Source organism: Ammospiza caudacuta, chromosome 6, assembly GCF_027887145.1.
Source record: "Ammospiza caudacuta isolate bAmmCau1 chromosome 6, bAmmCau1.pri, whole genome shotgun sequence".
Taxonomy (NCBI): domain Eukaryota; kingdom Metazoa; phylum Chordata; class Aves; order Passeriformes; family Passerellidae; genus Ammospiza; species Ammospiza caudacuta.
In genome coordinates, this window is record NC_080598.1 from 46,014,899 (window position 1) to 46,032,495 (window position 17,597).

At 36.7% G+C, this 17,597-nt stretch overlaps 1 protein-coding gene across 2 annotated transcripts in view; it reads right to left on the reverse strand.

Annotated features, from left to right (window-relative positions):
- SEL1L (SEL1L adaptor subunit of SYVN1 ubiquitin ligase) overlaps positions 1-17,597 on the reverse strand; it is a 32,843-nt gene that overhangs the window by 14,175 nt on the left and 1,071 nt on the right. For both annotated transcript variants that reach the window (XR_009274829.1, XM_058806478.1), the window contains exons 2-12: positions 11,463-11,500; positions 10,886-11,108; positions 7,545-7,712; positions 6,851-6,956; positions 4,993-5,155; positions 3,496-3,549; positions 3,355-3,414; positions 2,653-2,734; positions 2,191-2,345; positions 1,402-1,458; positions 349-417 (exon numbers count right to left, since the gene is read on the reverse strand). Coding sequence is in view for 1 of the 2 variants with exons in the window: in XM_058806478.1 (XP_058662461.1) it covers positions 349-417; positions 1,402-1,458; positions 2,191-2,345; positions 2,653-2,734; positions 3,355-3,414; positions 3,496-3,549; positions 4,993-5,155; positions 6,851-6,956; positions 7,545-7,712; positions 10,886-11,108; positions 11,463-11,500 (1,175 nt within the window). In the remaining variant the exon portion in view is untranslated. The remainder of the gene's footprint in view (positions 1-348; positions 418-1,401; positions 1,459-2,190; positions 2,346-2,652; positions 2,735-3,354; positions 3,415-3,495; positions 3,550-4,992; positions 5,156-6,850; positions 6,957-7,544; positions 7,713-10,885; positions 11,109-11,462; positions 11,501-17,597) is intronic.

Here is a 17,597-nt window from a genome sequence, read left to right on the forward strand (position 1 = left end):
AAGAATAGTTTCCTATTTAGAGTTTTGAATTCCACCACAGAAAAAGGACATTCAAATATTTAATTATTTGATTAAAAAAAAAAAAAAAAAACAAAACAAAACACACCAAAACCCTGGTTCAGGCACTATTAAAAAAACCTCCAAAATCCTAAAGTAAAGGAGAACTTAGACAAGACATAAGACACTACAACACTCAAATCTTGCAGAAAAATTCAAAATAGGAGCTAAACTGCAATACTTAAATTGCAGAATTCAGGTTTTAGATTGACTGATAGTAGAAAGTAGGAAACATTTTCTATTTTTCACTGCAAGGCAGTTTTCTTAATTTTGAGAGTATTTGTACCTTACCTTTCCTAGAAAAGCCATAGCATGGGAATTGCCAGCATTGGCTGCTTGATTGAAGTATTCAAATGCTCGCTGTAGAAAAGAAAGCAAGTGTTTTAATCACCATCACTATGATTTGAGCAACTTTTCTTGCAAATGGAGTAGAGGCAGGTAGATTTGTTTGCCAGGTTACCACATTCTTCTGGGAGTAAAGTTACCAATCCCACTTAATTTAATATATGTGACAGGGTTCTTCACTTATATAATTGCAATATTAAGCAGCAATCCCTCTAACCAGTGTATTCCAAAAAACAGAAGAAGAAAAACCCAACAAACTGTAACTGTTACTATGCTATGTTACTAGCTACACAGGTAAATCTTACTTTCTTATGGTACCCTCAAATCCTGTTTAGAATAAGTGAGATTGGCCAATTCCTATTCTACTTTTACACAGAAATTGGTTATACTCCTTCTGACCACTCACTATCATCTCTGAACCCTCCTGAAACAGTCATCTGGAAGTATTTTAAATATGATGACTAATACATAATTCCTGTATTCAGGACTACACATCCTTAGCTCTCAATTTTTCAATATATACTTCAAGATGAGGTTAGCTATTTTAACTTCCATAAGCAAGGTAGCTAGCTTGCCTTACATCTGCAGAAGTTCTATTTTCTATGCACACTCAATATCTTTAGTATTTAAAGTTACAGTGTTTTGTCTACAGAAGCAAAATGTTCTTGCAAGCCACAAACTACACTATCATCACTAATGCAGGCCCAGTGCATCATGAAGTTTGTACCACATTTACAACAGCTCAGCCAGCTCCAGTACTACTTGATAAGAAGTTTTTATTTTTGACATTCTCATTTTTAAGGTGGTTAATCTTAAACTAGTTATGTAAAAAAATCAGTTCCATCTTCTAGTCACAAAGATTAAGTTTAATTGAATAAGACTACTGAAATTGTTACATACCATACAATGGTACTTACACACTTTTGTACCACTTTCTCAGTTGTATTTTCTCCCCCTCTGCCTAGCATAATATGCATCAGAGATATAGAGAAAAGGTACCTGATGATTTTGTTCTACTCCTCTTCCCCCATGCAAGTGCAACTGTCCAAGGCCAACCTAAAAAAAATTTTACATCAAAAGTAAGTCACTTTTCCCTTGGGACTTGTTCTAGCAATACAGATACAGGTGAGCTAATTACATGCACAAAGATAGACAATATCAGAGTTAAGATGCCACAAAGTTTGAAAGCACAGACTTGATTCAATAACTACAGTACAGTCCTACTTTTTCACACTAGCCTAAATGGAAATTTATCCTAGATAGAAGCAACATACTGTCCTAGATGTAAAGTAACAAATGCTCATTTGAATCCTGTCTACCTAAGTCTTAAATTACATAAGACCAAGTTGGCTTGCGACAATTTGCCTCTGTTAGCATCCTCCCCTCCTAGACTGTGTGTAGAAGAGATCCAGACTGCAGCATACAGAAGTCATGCAAGAGCAGGACCAGTGAGAAATTGAAATCCCTTGTCAAGGCCAGTATTTTTATCCAGCCTTCCTGCACAACATCTGAAGCTATCCTTGAAAGACTCTTGCTGGTTTCTAGTGAAAGCCAAGATCTCATTCCTAAGATGCTAAAGTTGTTTTCAAAAAGTTTGCATTTTCTGTCCAAGTTCTACCTTAAACACACTAAAACATAAGTCTCTTCACATAAAAACTAAGGGGGAAATAGGAAACAGCTTGATTCTGGATGAATAGAACACAAACTCCAATGTCTTTTCATATTTCATAAAGCTGTTCCTGTAATTCTTGAAAATGTCTGAATGTCATCAGGTGAACTTAATCTTACCTGTGCTTGTACATCTCCCTTCTCTGCTAAAAACTGGTAATACTGGATCAAGTCTTCTTCTAGCATACCACTTGCCATTCCTGGATTTTCTACTTCATCTGCTAAGCGAATTCGCTGAACCACTGTGCCACCAGTCAAGGAAATGTCACTAGCAACTGGAAAAGAGATGAGATAAATTTTCAGACAGTTTTTTTCAATACAAAAGTTACACCATAACTTAATTAAACCAGATGTCTACAGAGCTTCAAGCTGTTACTCAAGAAAGAATTAATTACTTTGGTACCCTCCAAGACATTTCAATACAGATAAAAATAGCATATCATAATGCAGAATCATAACTTGTTTAATATCAGAAATTCTCTATTTATACTATTAGCTCTGGAAGTACTTTAGTATCTTCTAGTTGAATGATGAAGAAGGACACAGAAGGTCAAGAATGTTACCCCAGTAAAAAGTTGTTACCGTGGTTAGCTACAAGTCGGTAGTGAGTGAGAGCAGATTCACAGCTCTGAAGGACTCCAATCCCAGCCCAGTACCGGTAACCCTAGAAAGGAAATGACAAATATGGGACTATCAATTACTTGAGAATACACTGCCTGCAATGTTACAAACTTCTTTCACATTACTTGATCAAGATTTGACAAGACAATAGGCTGGACAAAGGCCATGAGTCCTTTGTAGTTACATAAAAAACCCAATGACTGACACTATTAAAAGTTAAACATGGCCAGTATAGTTCAGATATCACTCAAGAAAAAGCAAATAAGTGGAATGATGCTTAAGAGTGAACCTGTAAAGCCTTTTATTTACATACTGCACTTTGTCTTAAATACCATAATACTGACTAAAACAGCATTTTCTATAATGATCTCTTTCATAGCTCTCATTTGATTACAAAAATTTTAAGTCTGATAATTCTTACTTTAGTCAAGAGATTTAAACATCCAAATTCCATCTAAATTCATAGTGGTGCATAGCTTAAAATGAGCAGACTCATCCTTGAATTAAAAATGAATAATGGGGAAGATACTACTGCCCACTCAATGCATGCAAAATGATGTAGTATTTGGACAGGGTATTCATATGAAAGAAAATCATAACACTGAAAACGTAGAAGTACAAAAACACTCTAGCATGTTTAAAGTTATTAACCATGTTACTTACCAAGATCATATGAGCAATCAGATTTCCTCCTAGAGCTCCAAAAGTGTAATACACCAGGGCCTTAAAACAAAAATCATTGGTTATTTAACATCAGCCCCTAAGAGAAAACACAAGACCACACACTGAAAATTTCTAAATTACCTTAGCTTGACTCGAATTGACTCCTAGGCCAGATGCATATAGAAATCCAAGTGCCTAGAAATACAAAAGCACACATTTCAAAAAACCACAGATCAATTCTCCTGGAATACATGGGCACAGAGATTCAAAGCTGCAAAGAGTAGGCCAAGCTCTACCTTCAGTTTGGTGCTGCCTATATGTATGCTCTTCCCTGCCCCTTTCCAAGTATGAAGTTTCAAAATCATTCAGTTGCTTAGGATGCTAACATAAATTAAGTGTTCCACCAGAATTCAGACAAGTGAATCAAATGCAAGGAGCAAACTACTACTTCTCAGAATATCAAGTGTAGATCCAAAGGTCCTAAACAGTCAAAGTATCCCAGTCTAAAGACCCTCTAGTGAAGCTAAGCAGTATCTGTCAGGTCATTCACGTACCCAGCTTGCCTCAGACACCAGTGTAAACATCTGTGAACCACAGCCTTGCACAGAAGACCCGTACTGTTGGATTCACAGTTCTTATTAATCCACAGTTTTGCATCTGCTCTGCCACTGGTTACTTGCAACTATAAATATAAACAATCAGAATGCTCTGAGCTATTTATCTGATGTTCTTTCAGAAGTTATTTTTGTTCTTAAGATTTACATAGTTATTGCTCTACCTATCACACCTGTTACAGCTGGTAGCTCAGAACAGAAACTAGTAGCACAGAACTAGTGTATAAGTAAAGATGTCTATGTTTCTAGGCAATCTGAAAGCATACACCAAAATTCTCATGCAGACAGTATTGAATTTTAGATCAGTAAAAGTCAAGTTCATCACTGAGAGATAAAGTCTGTAGAGAAAACATGCTCCTACTTTCTATAGTAAATAGGTACTCCACCATTAAACAGGGAACAGCTGTAGATTTGGCAGCCAAAGAGAAGAGAAAGTTAATAGCTCCTTAAGAAGCTAACATTTCCAAAACAAGTGATAACTAAACAATAAGTATATGCAGGTATGGGATATTAAAATCATTAACACTCATTTTATGACATTTTGTAACAGTAAGCATGAATAATTCTGTGTTTAAAGCCACAGGGACAAAGCAAGTCCCAATCTACTAAACACATGTCAAGGTTCCTAGGAGTTTTTGTTTCCTAGATTATAAACTGGTGTCACCTCAGATAAAACTGCAAATAAAAAGTCACAACACTGCGCAAAAAACCACATAAAAAGTACAGTTTCAGAAAGTTTGTTGGCTGGAGTCACCTACATATACTTGTTTTTTTGACTTATACATCCAATGTTGTCAGCCATGTAACGGGAAAAAAATTTTAAAGACCAGCACCATCTCATATTACTGGTAGTTACGCATTTTAAAACTCCAACAGAAGATGTGTTTGTGCTTACTTTGAGGGTACAGGTGCCATCTATAAAAGCACCCTAGAGGAAGTACAATCTAAAACACTGTATTTATAGATTATATTATTTCATTTATAAACCTATAGAAGCATCTGTAGGATCTAAGGATATACATACCATTTGTCCTTTAGGAGAACCCTCTTCCGTTAGCTTTTCAAATAGTTCTTTTGATGACTGGATGTTCTGCTTCAGGTAATCCCCAAACAACAAAGCATAAGACACTTTCTCCATGGCCTTGGTATGATTCATGTCAGCTGCTTTCAGAAGATACTGATATGCTCTTAAGAGAAAACAATTTGTCAACTAGGAGCAACGTAGCAAATTCCATTTATAAACCTGAAGATTCTGGAGAGGGTTTTGTTCCTCTGTTTTAGCCTTTATTTTCCAAAAATGCATCTACCTACAATCATTTGTTCTAGGTACAAATCATCAACATAAGCAACAACACATGATTTAGTTAATGGACAAGATGAATTTTAATGTTTGCTCTACTCCACAGGCACAGCAGTATTTCCTCTCCTCTAAGACAAACAAGAAATGTAAGCTCAAATGATATTTTTGTAGCAACAATTTTTAGTTCTGTACTAGGTGTCCAGTAGAACCACTCCTGTAACAGTCTTGTGTATCACAGTAAAGAGAAGCAGCCTGAAAAAGATGATGTATTCTCTACAATCTGAGTACAAAACCACTCCAGTGAAAACACCAAGCCTTGGGCCCAAGAGAACAGAATATGTGATCAATTTTGTGCTGAAAAAGTCATGCTAACAAACAGGGGTTTTCTGGATACTCCTCTTTCTATTCCACTCTCAGAACTGGTAGCTCTTCCAAGTAATTTCACAGCAATTAAAAACCTCCTAACCTTACACAGGGTTACACAGCAGCAGCAAGCTGCTTCAGCTTAGCCTCAGGGACCCTTGAGAGCATTCCAAGATTTTCATTTACCTCTCCTCCTTTCAATTCTCAGGCATGTTCTTGTTCTTTAGGACAGACTGAGGCATACCTGGTTCCTCACAGAAGTTCATCTTCTAAGAAAGTGTAAGGTGCACAAGAGAACTAACACCTAATATTGTTTTAGAATTCTTACACTATTTTATACTAAAAAATATAACTCAGAATCCAACAGGTATTGCCTCTCTGTCTTTGCCAAGGTGCAGACAACTTTAGATGTTCCTCACTTTCCCTGACAAAGTAGAAATACACTCCCTCATTTCCACAAATGAATCTAAAATAGTTATAGTCCTCACATATTAATAAGCAGAAGTCACCACTTACTGAGGAACTTGTCAACATGAATAGGAGGAAGATCTAAATTAACATAGCAACTCTAAATTACAGTGATAAGTCCACAGCTATTTAATCAGTAATTGGATGCCTTCAGAAAATGAAGTAGAATGAACAGAACACTAATTTCTAATTGTTTTATTTGTCTACAAGCATTACCCTCTTCTTTCTATGAAAATTAATTATTAGAATTATAATGATTTGTTAATTTTAAATTTAATACTATTTTTATGGTGACCAAAAGCATCAGAAAGCAGGAGAAAAAACAGAGCAGGACAAGAGATGCCAATTTTTTCCACTTCATCTTTGAAGCAGAATGAGAACCAGACTGCAAGAAGCATGTGAAAAGGGCAATTATCTCATAACACATTCTCAGTTTTTTTCCTGGCCAGTTGCCATGTATAAACTGGAGCTAGAGAACTGAATCATCACCTTGCATTAAGTCAATGTTTTGATGACACCCACTCTTCAGAAATTCATCTTACACAATTTTTACTGCATTCAAAGGAATGCAGGCATAATTTTTTTTCTAAATACCCTGTATTTACTATCTATCTTCTATCACTGCATGGTTTGATGTTGAGTCCAGTAAAGCTCAAAATCTCAGGACATCTCATTCAAGTTCTTTTTCAGTTAGGCAAAAGTGACCAGCCATATCATCCTTCTCCTGTGGTGGCAGATGAGGTATACTTACACTTTCTTCTGAGCCTTTTTACTACTTTCGTTAAGGATTTTCATTCCAATCTGATATACATCCTCAGCTTCTTGCATCTGCCTTCTCTTATTAGATTGCTCTTCAGCTAAAAAAAAAAATAAGTGCACATTAAGAGCTCAAATTATACCACTGAAGACTATCCTCTCAAAATTCCTTTTTATTCTAAGGGGTAAGTACAGCCAGAAACTTGCTTTTGAAGACAAACAAAGTGATTACAAAAGGCTGTCTAATGGATGTGTTTGATATATTAGCAGATGATTTCTTCTTGTGTGATGTCTCATGCATAAGCTTGCTGATAAAATGTTCTTTTTATTCCTTGCTCAAAAGCAAGCTGTGCAGGTTGCTCCTTCAGAAGGACATTTCCTAGAGAAGGGCTGCCTTTGTGCAACAAATCAGGAAGTATAATGGGCAACACTGTCAAACCCCCATCCTCCTACAGCCTCAGAAATAGTTTTATAGATGCCTTCATTGCACAATTTCCAAATCAGGTCTGGGAACTGGCATTTTTTAAAACTTCTTCCACCATGAAAACTTTGCCTTTATAACTACTTGTTTATTATGGTATGAAGTGGCCAGAGACTTCTACATGCTGAAATCAAGAGCATTAAGAGGACTGGAAACACGAGCCTAAAAAAGCATTCCTTGAACAAGAACAAGCCAAAAGGTTGCTTACATTCACAGAAGCCCCACTTCTGATCTTTCTTGTAATCATAGGTTGTTGCACACCACAGCCTGCCATCTTCCCTCCCATCAGCAGTGCACTCTGCATATTCCTTCTCCATAAACAAAAATGGAAAGTGGCAAGGTTCACCGTCTGCAGTGCCTCCAATAGCTGTCAAAACTGAAAATACACACCCAGCAATTACTCTCCCTTATTTCTAAATTTAAATCATATATTACAAACAGAAAAGTGCTCCTATGTTGGTTTTAGGCACAATCACGACACAACACCACACATGACAAAATGCTATATTGAAAGTACTGGAGTACCAGCAGGGAGTACACTTGAACACACAACTATATGAAAATATTTAAGTGAAATCACTATGATGTAGATGAAAGGATTCTCATCTCTATGAGTTTGGTAATTTTCTACTCTTGAAAATACTAAGATTAAAATCATTATTTCATTTTGCCAATATATTTAGTTGCATTCAAAACGGCTTTGAACAGCACAATTTATCATTTCTCTAAAACTTCAAATGTTACTGCACTAAAACTTCAAATGTTACTGATTCCAGTACCACAATATTTTAAAATAAAATCAATCTTCTATGAAGACTAAGAATTCTCTCTCTAGGTTTTGAAGATGGAATTATTTCAGTTAGACTTTTATAAAAGCTTTCCTCTTTCACTAAGCTAATTCCAACAGTTGGGTTCAGCTTAATTTGAAAACATTTGCAAAATCATGCAATTGACAATGTCAATTATAGAGTTTTTTCAAATTAACTCTAATTTTTGTAGTTACAGAGAAAATTAGTTCTTTGAGGGTTTATAATTGAAAGATCTAAAGACTATACTAATTCAAATATTTCATGTTGATTTTTTGTAGCAAAAGAAAGTCTTCAGGTATAGCTGGACCTGTTCAAACTGCTCTTCCTAACTTGACACAGATTCCACCACATCACTCCAAGTTAATTACATCAGAAGAGAGAAACTGTTATTTTCAGTAACTGTACTCAAAAATCATGTGTTAATATGCAACTAGCCCAGAATAATTTCAGACATTTGTTCCCTACAAAGTAATATACAAGCTCCTGCTAAGGGCTCATGTAACTACAACTTATGCGACCTCTCACCACTGTCATTTGAACAAGCTCCAAGTCCAGGAGCACTCCTTGAGAACTCTTGGTTTTATTTGTACTGTTTTGTACCTTGTCTCCTGTGTGGAAAGCAGTTTTACAGAGGCTCTGCATGAGATGTAGCTGCATACTACAGTTATGAAATTACTCCACGCCAATGCTCCCCTCTTTGCATTTTTTTTTAATTCTAAATTCAACCATAATGCTGTTTTTGTTCCCAAATAATAATAGAGACTAATCCCAAGAGCAACACAGCAATGCAATCACAGGTTAATGTTCACAACAGTTATTTATGTGCTTAGACATTGATAAATACTAAGTGAGGCAAACAGTTTACCCAGAGGATAAATTAGTTTTTGTCAATCCAAATGCTCCAGAAGCAATTTTCCTCTTTACTATCTCTGAATAAAATACATGGTATTTAATTATATTTATCCTAATTTACATATGTCTTGTTTCATACTTTAAGCTGCAGGAAACGAATTATAGATTACTTATAAGTACTGGCAATATTACTGTAAGATTCTTCCAAATAAGGAAAGTAAGTGCAATAGGAATTGCCAGCTCTTTATAAACTTGTGAGCAATTTTCAGCAACAACTGTTAGTATGGAACTTGGGTGTTATAAAACCCTAAAACACAAAATAGCAATAACTAAAGAAAAATAATTTTCTTTACACACGATCTCATCACTCATCAGAAGAGAGCAAGATAGCCTTCTTAGAAACTTCAAACCTTTACTAGTACTAATTCTAAATAAGTGATTTTTTTGTTCTATATCCTATAAAACATATATGGAACTTTTCAGGATATACTTTTGTTCCATGCAATGTTGTGACCACAGAAAAAAGCTAAACTGTTTTTAGAAAAGCTTTTATGTCCCTTAATGCAGTCCTGTCACCAGTAGCTCATCTGGAGGTGTAACATCTGTACCTCAGATAGATGCTCAGTTAAAGCGTTTGTAAAGTTGTCCTTTAGCACTCCTCTCTCCTAACAGAAAACATATACTTTTCTTTTAGAATTCCTTTTTTAAATGCAAATTCCTCAATTCACACTGCTTATTTAATTCCTAACAAGTTCCAAGAACTGTGCAAGACTTAAACTTATGGTTGTTGAAAGTCACTTGTAGTATGTTTGATAGGTAGTTAAAAACCTTCGTTCTGAGGAGCCAGTCAGTTGGATATATTTTTGTATGAGACTAAAAGTATCTTAAAGTTCACTTTTGAAATAGACTGCACTGACTAAAGCTGGTGCTTAGCTCACTGTTTTGTGGCAGAAAGATATTTAGTGGATTTTACATACTTTTTTTCCTGTTCAACACAGCATCAAACAACACAGCAATGGTTAAGCCTATTACTGAGTTTCCACAAACTGATATTAGTTTTGCTCTAATAAGGAAACAGCTTAGAAAACACTCAGTCATTACATGATAGAGCTCATTTCATAGCTTCTGCTTTGACATTTCAATAGAGTTGAGAAGATAAGTATCATTAGTACAACACAACTGTATTTTTCAGTAATGTTGAAGATTTACTTTTTATGGACAAGCAAAAAGGAAAAGTCTGCTGCATAGGTTAAGGTACTCAACTGCGCCATCTTGTTATAATCAACTACCAAATGCAAATAAAAAAATCATAAAATTATGTAATAAAAGTCATATTAGAATTTCCTGGAAATTTTAGCCCAATACAATACCTATATTTAAAAACTTCCTGAAGTTAACATGCAGGTCAGATGCTGCCCTAAGGCTCTCAATGCTGTTCCAGGAAGCTTGTCTTTACATTACTATTTGTTCCTTTTCTGTCAACTGACTCACCAGGCAAACAGCCATGGGACTGAAAAAGACTGATGCAAATTCCTCTTTGTATTGCTGGTGTACATACAGAGCACAGAATCTGTAATTGACTTCTATTTGAAGAAATCAGGGCCTTCTCTATTTGATAGTTAAAGCTTTCCAGCAAGACAGAAACAGTAAGAAGAACAGAAAAGTCTTTCAAATGCATCTGAAAATAACTATTCATTTCAATTACAGTACCTTTCAAACATTTTGATGCTATTTCTAATGCAAAAGGTAGCAATTACCACTCCATTGCAGAAAGGTTAAGACACTTGTTATTTCATATGTTCAAAATTACTGTTTATGTTCACCCACATGCTGGAGTTACTCAGACTCATCTATGCTGCCACTTGTTCAAAAGTCAGTGAGCAGTTACCTGGACTCTGTACTTCTGCTTCCTCCAAATCCTTATTTAATAGATTTGACATTTCTAGAGAGTTCAACTCTTCCAGTGAATTCTCTTTTTCCTCTTCTTGACTGTGAAAGCTCTCTTCATTCTCTGATTGAGAGTCTGATTTCCCAGATTCAAGGAAGATCTGACCTGCGACCACTCGAGTTCCTGTGGAATGATCCTTTACCTGGTCCTCCGCAGACAAAGTCTGAAGGAAAGCAGCCACATCATTCAGAAGATTAGAGAGAAGCAGCAGCTGGCTTAAAATACATTTAAAAACTTCTTAAAAGATACAGTTAATTAATTAAACAGTCAAACCAAAACTAAGCTGAGCTACCTCTATCAGCTCTCATTGCCTGTAGCCCTTTCAGGTCTTTTTAAAAAAAAAAAAAAGTTTCCAACTTGTAACCCAGTATTAATTTCTCTGATGCACAGAAAAATTAATGAGACAGCAAGAACTACAGAAAAACTTAAAATCTAAAATCAAATTATTGTTCTGAATTTCAGACCTTTGCTCTTACTCCACAGGTAAATCAGAATGACTAGAAACTTATCTCCTCACCTTTGACTCCAGTGATTCATCTTGATTTCCTTCTTCATCTAGAAGAGACATTATAAGTCAGTAAAATGCTTTTCCATGAGTAACTACCTCAAAAATAAAAGCTTTATTTACAATGCTGTACCATAGTTCTGAAATATTCTAGTGTACTAAGTTGACTAATACACTTCAGAAAAGCCTTATAACTGTGACGAGGAGGAATCAAATGTTTCAGAAGTGATTCTCTTCCTTAAATTATGCCAACACAACAGTGTGTTCCATAGTGAAAAAAGTGTGGTTTTTCTAAACCCAAGTCATAGTCTGAATGGCTCAAGTCCAAGTAAACTACTTAAAAAGGTGCTCATCAAGTGAAAAAGGACTGTGGAACATAAGGGGTTTAGTCACCAAATCAGCCTTAGCACCAACAGCTTCAGTAGTGACCAGAAAGTTGTGTTCATACCCCCATGCTTATAATTAAACATTGTCCTTTTTAGAATGCCAATTCATTCTGCCTGACCAGCATATTCAAACTTTTATACAGAGGTTTCTCTTCAAAACTGTGTGGAATTAGTTTGTCTTTAAGATACTCCTCAAGAAATGCAAGTCTTGTTTAAACTGTCATCTCTCTTGTCTAAAAGCTATATGATATTTGATTAGAAGACTGGAAGGGGAAGAAATGATAAACAAGAAAGGCTATTAGGCAGACATTAAAGGAATACATGCAAAAAGGTGAAGATAATTAGAAAAGCTTATTTATGACAGCTTTATCATTGTTTTCCTGATTTTTTTCTGCAGCAATTGGTTCTGTTCCATTAACTAAAATGGACTTCAAACAACTTGGTCTGTGCTACCATTTTGATGGGAATAAAATTAACATCACTGAGATGTGACTGTTCAGAATCATCAGTATCTGATACCACCTCATTTCAGCAAACAGACCTCCCTACATTTGAAACAAGATGCCACAGGCCTCCCTCTCTCTGGTACCCAACTCACATTAAAATAAAAGCTCAAAACAAAGAGACCACTTAGCAAAGCTGCCACTAACTCCTCCTAGGCTTAGAAATCCTCCTTTTTGAGGCTCTGGGGTGCACAATGCCCTGTAGCAGTGGCAAAGCAAAGATGAACTGGAGACCTGCACTGTGACTGGAAAAGGTGTCTAAACTGATAGACACGAATGCCCCGTACATGAGATACATTCAGTATGTGACAGTTAGCCATGAAAGGCTACCTGCACAAACACTTCCAACAGTTTACAGAACTCTGCTGACTCCTGCAAGCACTTAGCAGCAAACAGAACTTGCACAATTTTCATTCTCATGCAAGTAAAGTGACTTACCAGAGATAAACCATCTCTGAAGCAACAAATTCCAAACATGACAGGTCATCGGGTCATGTTTCAAAGCCTACTACTATAACCTTTGCAATGAAAGGGTTAATCTTGGAAATTGCTTTCTGGAATCTGGATTCCATATTGTTACTAGAAGTACAACCTTTGGTTCGGACAAGTGAAAAGATGAGGGAGAATTCAACTTTAGGCAGCAACAGCTTAACAGAAATTAAGAAAAAATGTGAAGACTTGTAAATGAAGCTGCAAAACTATGGTGATGAGATGAGTACAACTGAGACATATAAATAACAGCCTGTTGAGGATGGTGAAGAGGATGTAAAGCTCAAAGAGTTTGACTGCCAGCAGTCATGGAATTAAAAAGGATCTAGAACAGCTGATGTGGGCAAGCAGCTGTACTCTACAGGTCTGAAAATGAAAATGTGTAGAACACTTCAGAAAAACTTGGGGAGACAGCAGAGCACTCCAGATGAAACACACCCTGCAAGGAGAAATCAAGACAGCATAAGAACAAACACCAATTTGGAAAAAAAAAACCACTATGAGGCATAAGGACAAACAAGGCTAGCTGCATTTTTGGTAGAGACCTCAGGGCTTAGCAGCTTGAGGAACCAAACAGATAAGGGTGATTGTGATAAATCATAAGTAGCTCTGCCACTGAACTTTGACACTCCAGATCATGATATGACAATTGGTCTTTAAATTCAGTAAAAGTACACATACATTTAGGATACTTGGTGATGTTTCTATTTTGAAATTATGAATGAAGTTGTCATTTACCATGTTTCCCACATACTACATTCTATTATCCTAAGTAACTTTGATCTAGACCAAAGGCTACCTACAAACTTCAGAGCTTGTCAAGATATCCAGACGTGCTTCTGGAGAGTAGGAAAACTAAGGGTAACCTACCCAGTAGCCTGTGTGCTCCTTATAATATATACAAAGCACTTATAAAGTACCTGTTATTGCAGTAGGTAATACATTTGGGTTTTTTTGAACAGCTATACAGCTAGATTGATTGTTTTTGTCTGTACTAAACCAGCCTATACGCCTGACAGCACTAGAGCTTTCTAACATTTCAGAAAAGGCTTCACTAACTGATTTCAATCTGCAGTGGTAGGTTTACTTTATGTCAAAAGACGACACAAAAATAAATATTAATATGTTATATTGTCTATGCACACATATAAAAGAACAATTTTATTGTAGCTTCATATGCAAAAGGTTTACTAAACTGAAAGTCAAGAGACACCTAAGCAACATCAGCTAGAGCTCAGTAAGTGTTTGCTCTTTCTTCTTTGAAAGTAAATAAACCTATTTCCATTCTATTGCATCATTTAAATTTTCTCTGAAGAAACCAGCTTTGTTACTGAGAAGTTGTGGTTGAACGATTGTTTTCACACAGTGGTTCCAAAAGGCACTTAAGCAAAACCAAAATATTAATTTTTCTTAGCTTTGAGACTTTTTCTAAGGTAGGCAGATGAGGTTGCAGAGATAATGAAGAGTATGACTAAAGGAGGGATCACTTACAGTCTTGTTGTTTCACAGAAGTGCTGACTAACACACACCCACTTACAGAAGTGTGTTTACTCCTATGAAACTGTTCAAACTATTCTGAAAGTGTTAATGAAAGGTCCATGAAAGGTCACAGCTGGGCCTAAGAACAGTTTATTAGTCAAGGCTGAGCTATTGAACAAAGTCACAGATGTTATGTTTATGCACCTGTTTCAGAGATTAAAGCTGATAGTTTAGCTTGTTTTTCCACCCTTCAATTAATAAAAGTAACTAAGTTTTTTTTTTTATTATTATCATTTGGATCTGTTACCAAGGCTGTCTAATTCCATAAACCTCCTCTAAAAAGGCCAAGTGGAAATTAATCTCACAATTTGTAAAACAAGTTTGGGAGTAAAATAATCTATTAAAAGGAAAAGGTAGGCAAAAATACCTGCGGGTCAAGTGTGCAGCTGACAATGTTGTACAGAATGCTTCCCTTATAAACAGTGATGAGCTGTAGACATTGCTGGGTGCTCTCACACTCAGCTAGGACTTTAAAGCACTTCACTGAACCAAAATCTTTTTTCAACCATCCACCAGCTCATATATAACTAAAATCAGCTTTAAGAAGTATTAATTTTTCCTCAGTTAGAAAGGCCAGTGTTCAAGCATGCTATGTAAATATAGGAAAAGTGCTCTGGCAGCCTATGCTGAAGAAAAAGATCCTACCATACACTGGATAAAGCTCCTACCATTTTGTGGGAATTACTGCTTTCAAGAGAGCACTAAGGGGAGAAGGGCAGAAACCAGCAGAGCTATGCAGTGTTACTCAGCAATAACGTCATTAGCTTCAGGGAGTGCAACAGTTCCAAAGTTTTGCTGTGCTAGAAGAACAGATAACGGACATCCCACAAACCTAAAGGGCTGCTAGTACCAGACAAGAAACACCACTAATTTCAATGTTAAACCGGTCACCCACACTCAGGAAGCAGCCAACAATTCAGTAATGAAGCAGTCTCCCCCAGCTCTGAGCAATCCCTAACTGATTACCGCTGTCAGTTTCCCTCTAGCTTTTGCCGAGCTCTTCAAGCCTCAAACACCGTGACAACAAAGCAACCAGTGGGCTTCTGCTGAGAGCAGGGATCTCCCCAGTGGTGTGCTCACCTCAGGGAGTATGCCAGCCAACCCACCGGGGCTGCAGGACTAACATACCTTTCAGACTGTTCATACATAAAACTTCTCATACAGCCGTCATTCCACCTTTATTTCATTCTTCTCCCATCTGTGTTTTTGTGCCTGTCTTCTGAGGCACACAGCATGTTAGGACAAGAGTATATGAATGTTTAACTTACAAAAAAATACCTGTAAAATGCATGCTCAAAAATCTTTCTCTGGAGAGAGGGGTGCATGAACAGAAATGGTTTGGCAGTGACTGCTTTAGAGCACCCCTGAGAGATTTTCTGTAGCATTTCTGGCAATTTCTTTCAATGTTGTTTTTGTGCAAGTGACTAGATAGACATTGAAAGAGAAAGCAAATTCTGTTTATCCAGTTCTTGCAGGAAAGAAGGAAATCTAAAGGAAAAAATTACCTCAAACTGCCTCTCATCAATTTTTTCGACTGATATATTCAGCACAGAAACAGACTCAATAGCATAGATGCTATTCCCATTAAAACGCGCAGCGAGTTAAGTAAAATCCTTAAGTGGCACCTATTCAGCAAGAATAGTTCCAAAGTATCCTTGGCAGCAAGTAAATTGTTCCCAGTCACAATCTGTGCAACATATTCATTTTAGTTCAACTACAAGATTGAGATATAGGTCAGCCCTCACCCTGAATAAAAATCTTTTTTCCAGTGTCCTTGCAATTGCTGGTTAACTGGTTACAGAGCTTACTCTCCAGGAGTTCCTCAGTAGGAACTGAGATTCCCAACCAGGCAACAAAGCAAAGAGTTTAGGGAATATTTTTCTATCAGGTAAGTAAAAACAGAAAGGTGAGGGAAAACCACTGAGCTCTGTGTTATGGAAGAACAGGTACTGAAGTTCCCTACAGGTATATGAGTGCACTCTTTTGTCCCACCAGTCAATGGGACAGCATAAAAACATCTGCCTATTGCTGAAGTTAGCCACGGAACACGTAGGAGTCAGAGGAAGCACCACTTCCTCTCCTCAGGCAGAATGAGAACATTTTTACCCCTTAGTGAACAAGAGGAAATAATCCCACTAATCAAATAACATCAGCAATCACAAAAAAGAGGATTTTTTCAATGTCCTTAATGAGTGATCAGCAGGGGAAGGCCATCACTCCTGCAGTGACCAGAAGACAGCCAGTTTCATCTGGAGAACACACACATGCTTAACATTTTTTAGCTACTTTTGCCAGTGCTTCTTAACGTCTTTCCTCAGTCCCCATTTTAAATGCCTTCATAATCTGCAGCAATATCATGTTTAAAAAAATACAGTGCCCCTTCCCTTAGGCTTGAATTTTCTTGCATTCAACTCAAGTTCTCAATAAATTGATTTAAATGAAGTTTATTACAATAGAGTTATATTTAAAATACGCAAGTTAAATTTAAAATATTCACTACTAAAAAAAAAGTCCTCATTAAAAACTCTTCCTAAAGTTAGGAAATGCCATAGACCAATTTTACTCATTCTTCTTAAAATTCCTCCCATCATACATCCCAGATGACTCTTTGCAGACCAGGCATTAGAAACAATTAAACATTCAAGGAAGCATTTAATACACAGTCCCAAGACTTATACCAGTCTCAAAGACAAAGTCACACTGCTACTCTGGGAAATCAAAGCATGAAATGAGGACAACTTTCAGCACGATTCTTGTCAAAAACTGGGCAAGAAATGTATTCCTCTCACAGCTTTCTGCCAAATTATGGACTCCCAACATCCTATCCTAATTAACTGTGGACATCAGTAAACAGTCTGACATCACAGTAGCAATTTTAGTTTGTAAACAGCTCTTAACCCTACATCTGCGTACTGTGCTTTCTATGGCTTATTAAGTGTATTAGTTCAACTGAATCTAAATATTTTGCTTATACAAGCTGAATTAAACCATCAGAACTTCACGCCCACCAAACAACTTTGTGACAGTGGACTAACAGTCAAGGGAGGAGAGCTGCATGGAAGTACAGCCACTGATGGACACTTGACTAGCCCTTATCACATAACTTCCACGTACTCAACAGATGGTTCATCTGACACTCACAGCCCCATCTCACTTTAGGTTTTTTCGTCATATACATTATAAATGAGAGCATATAGTTCAAAATTTTGGCTGCATCTCTCTGGTTTCAC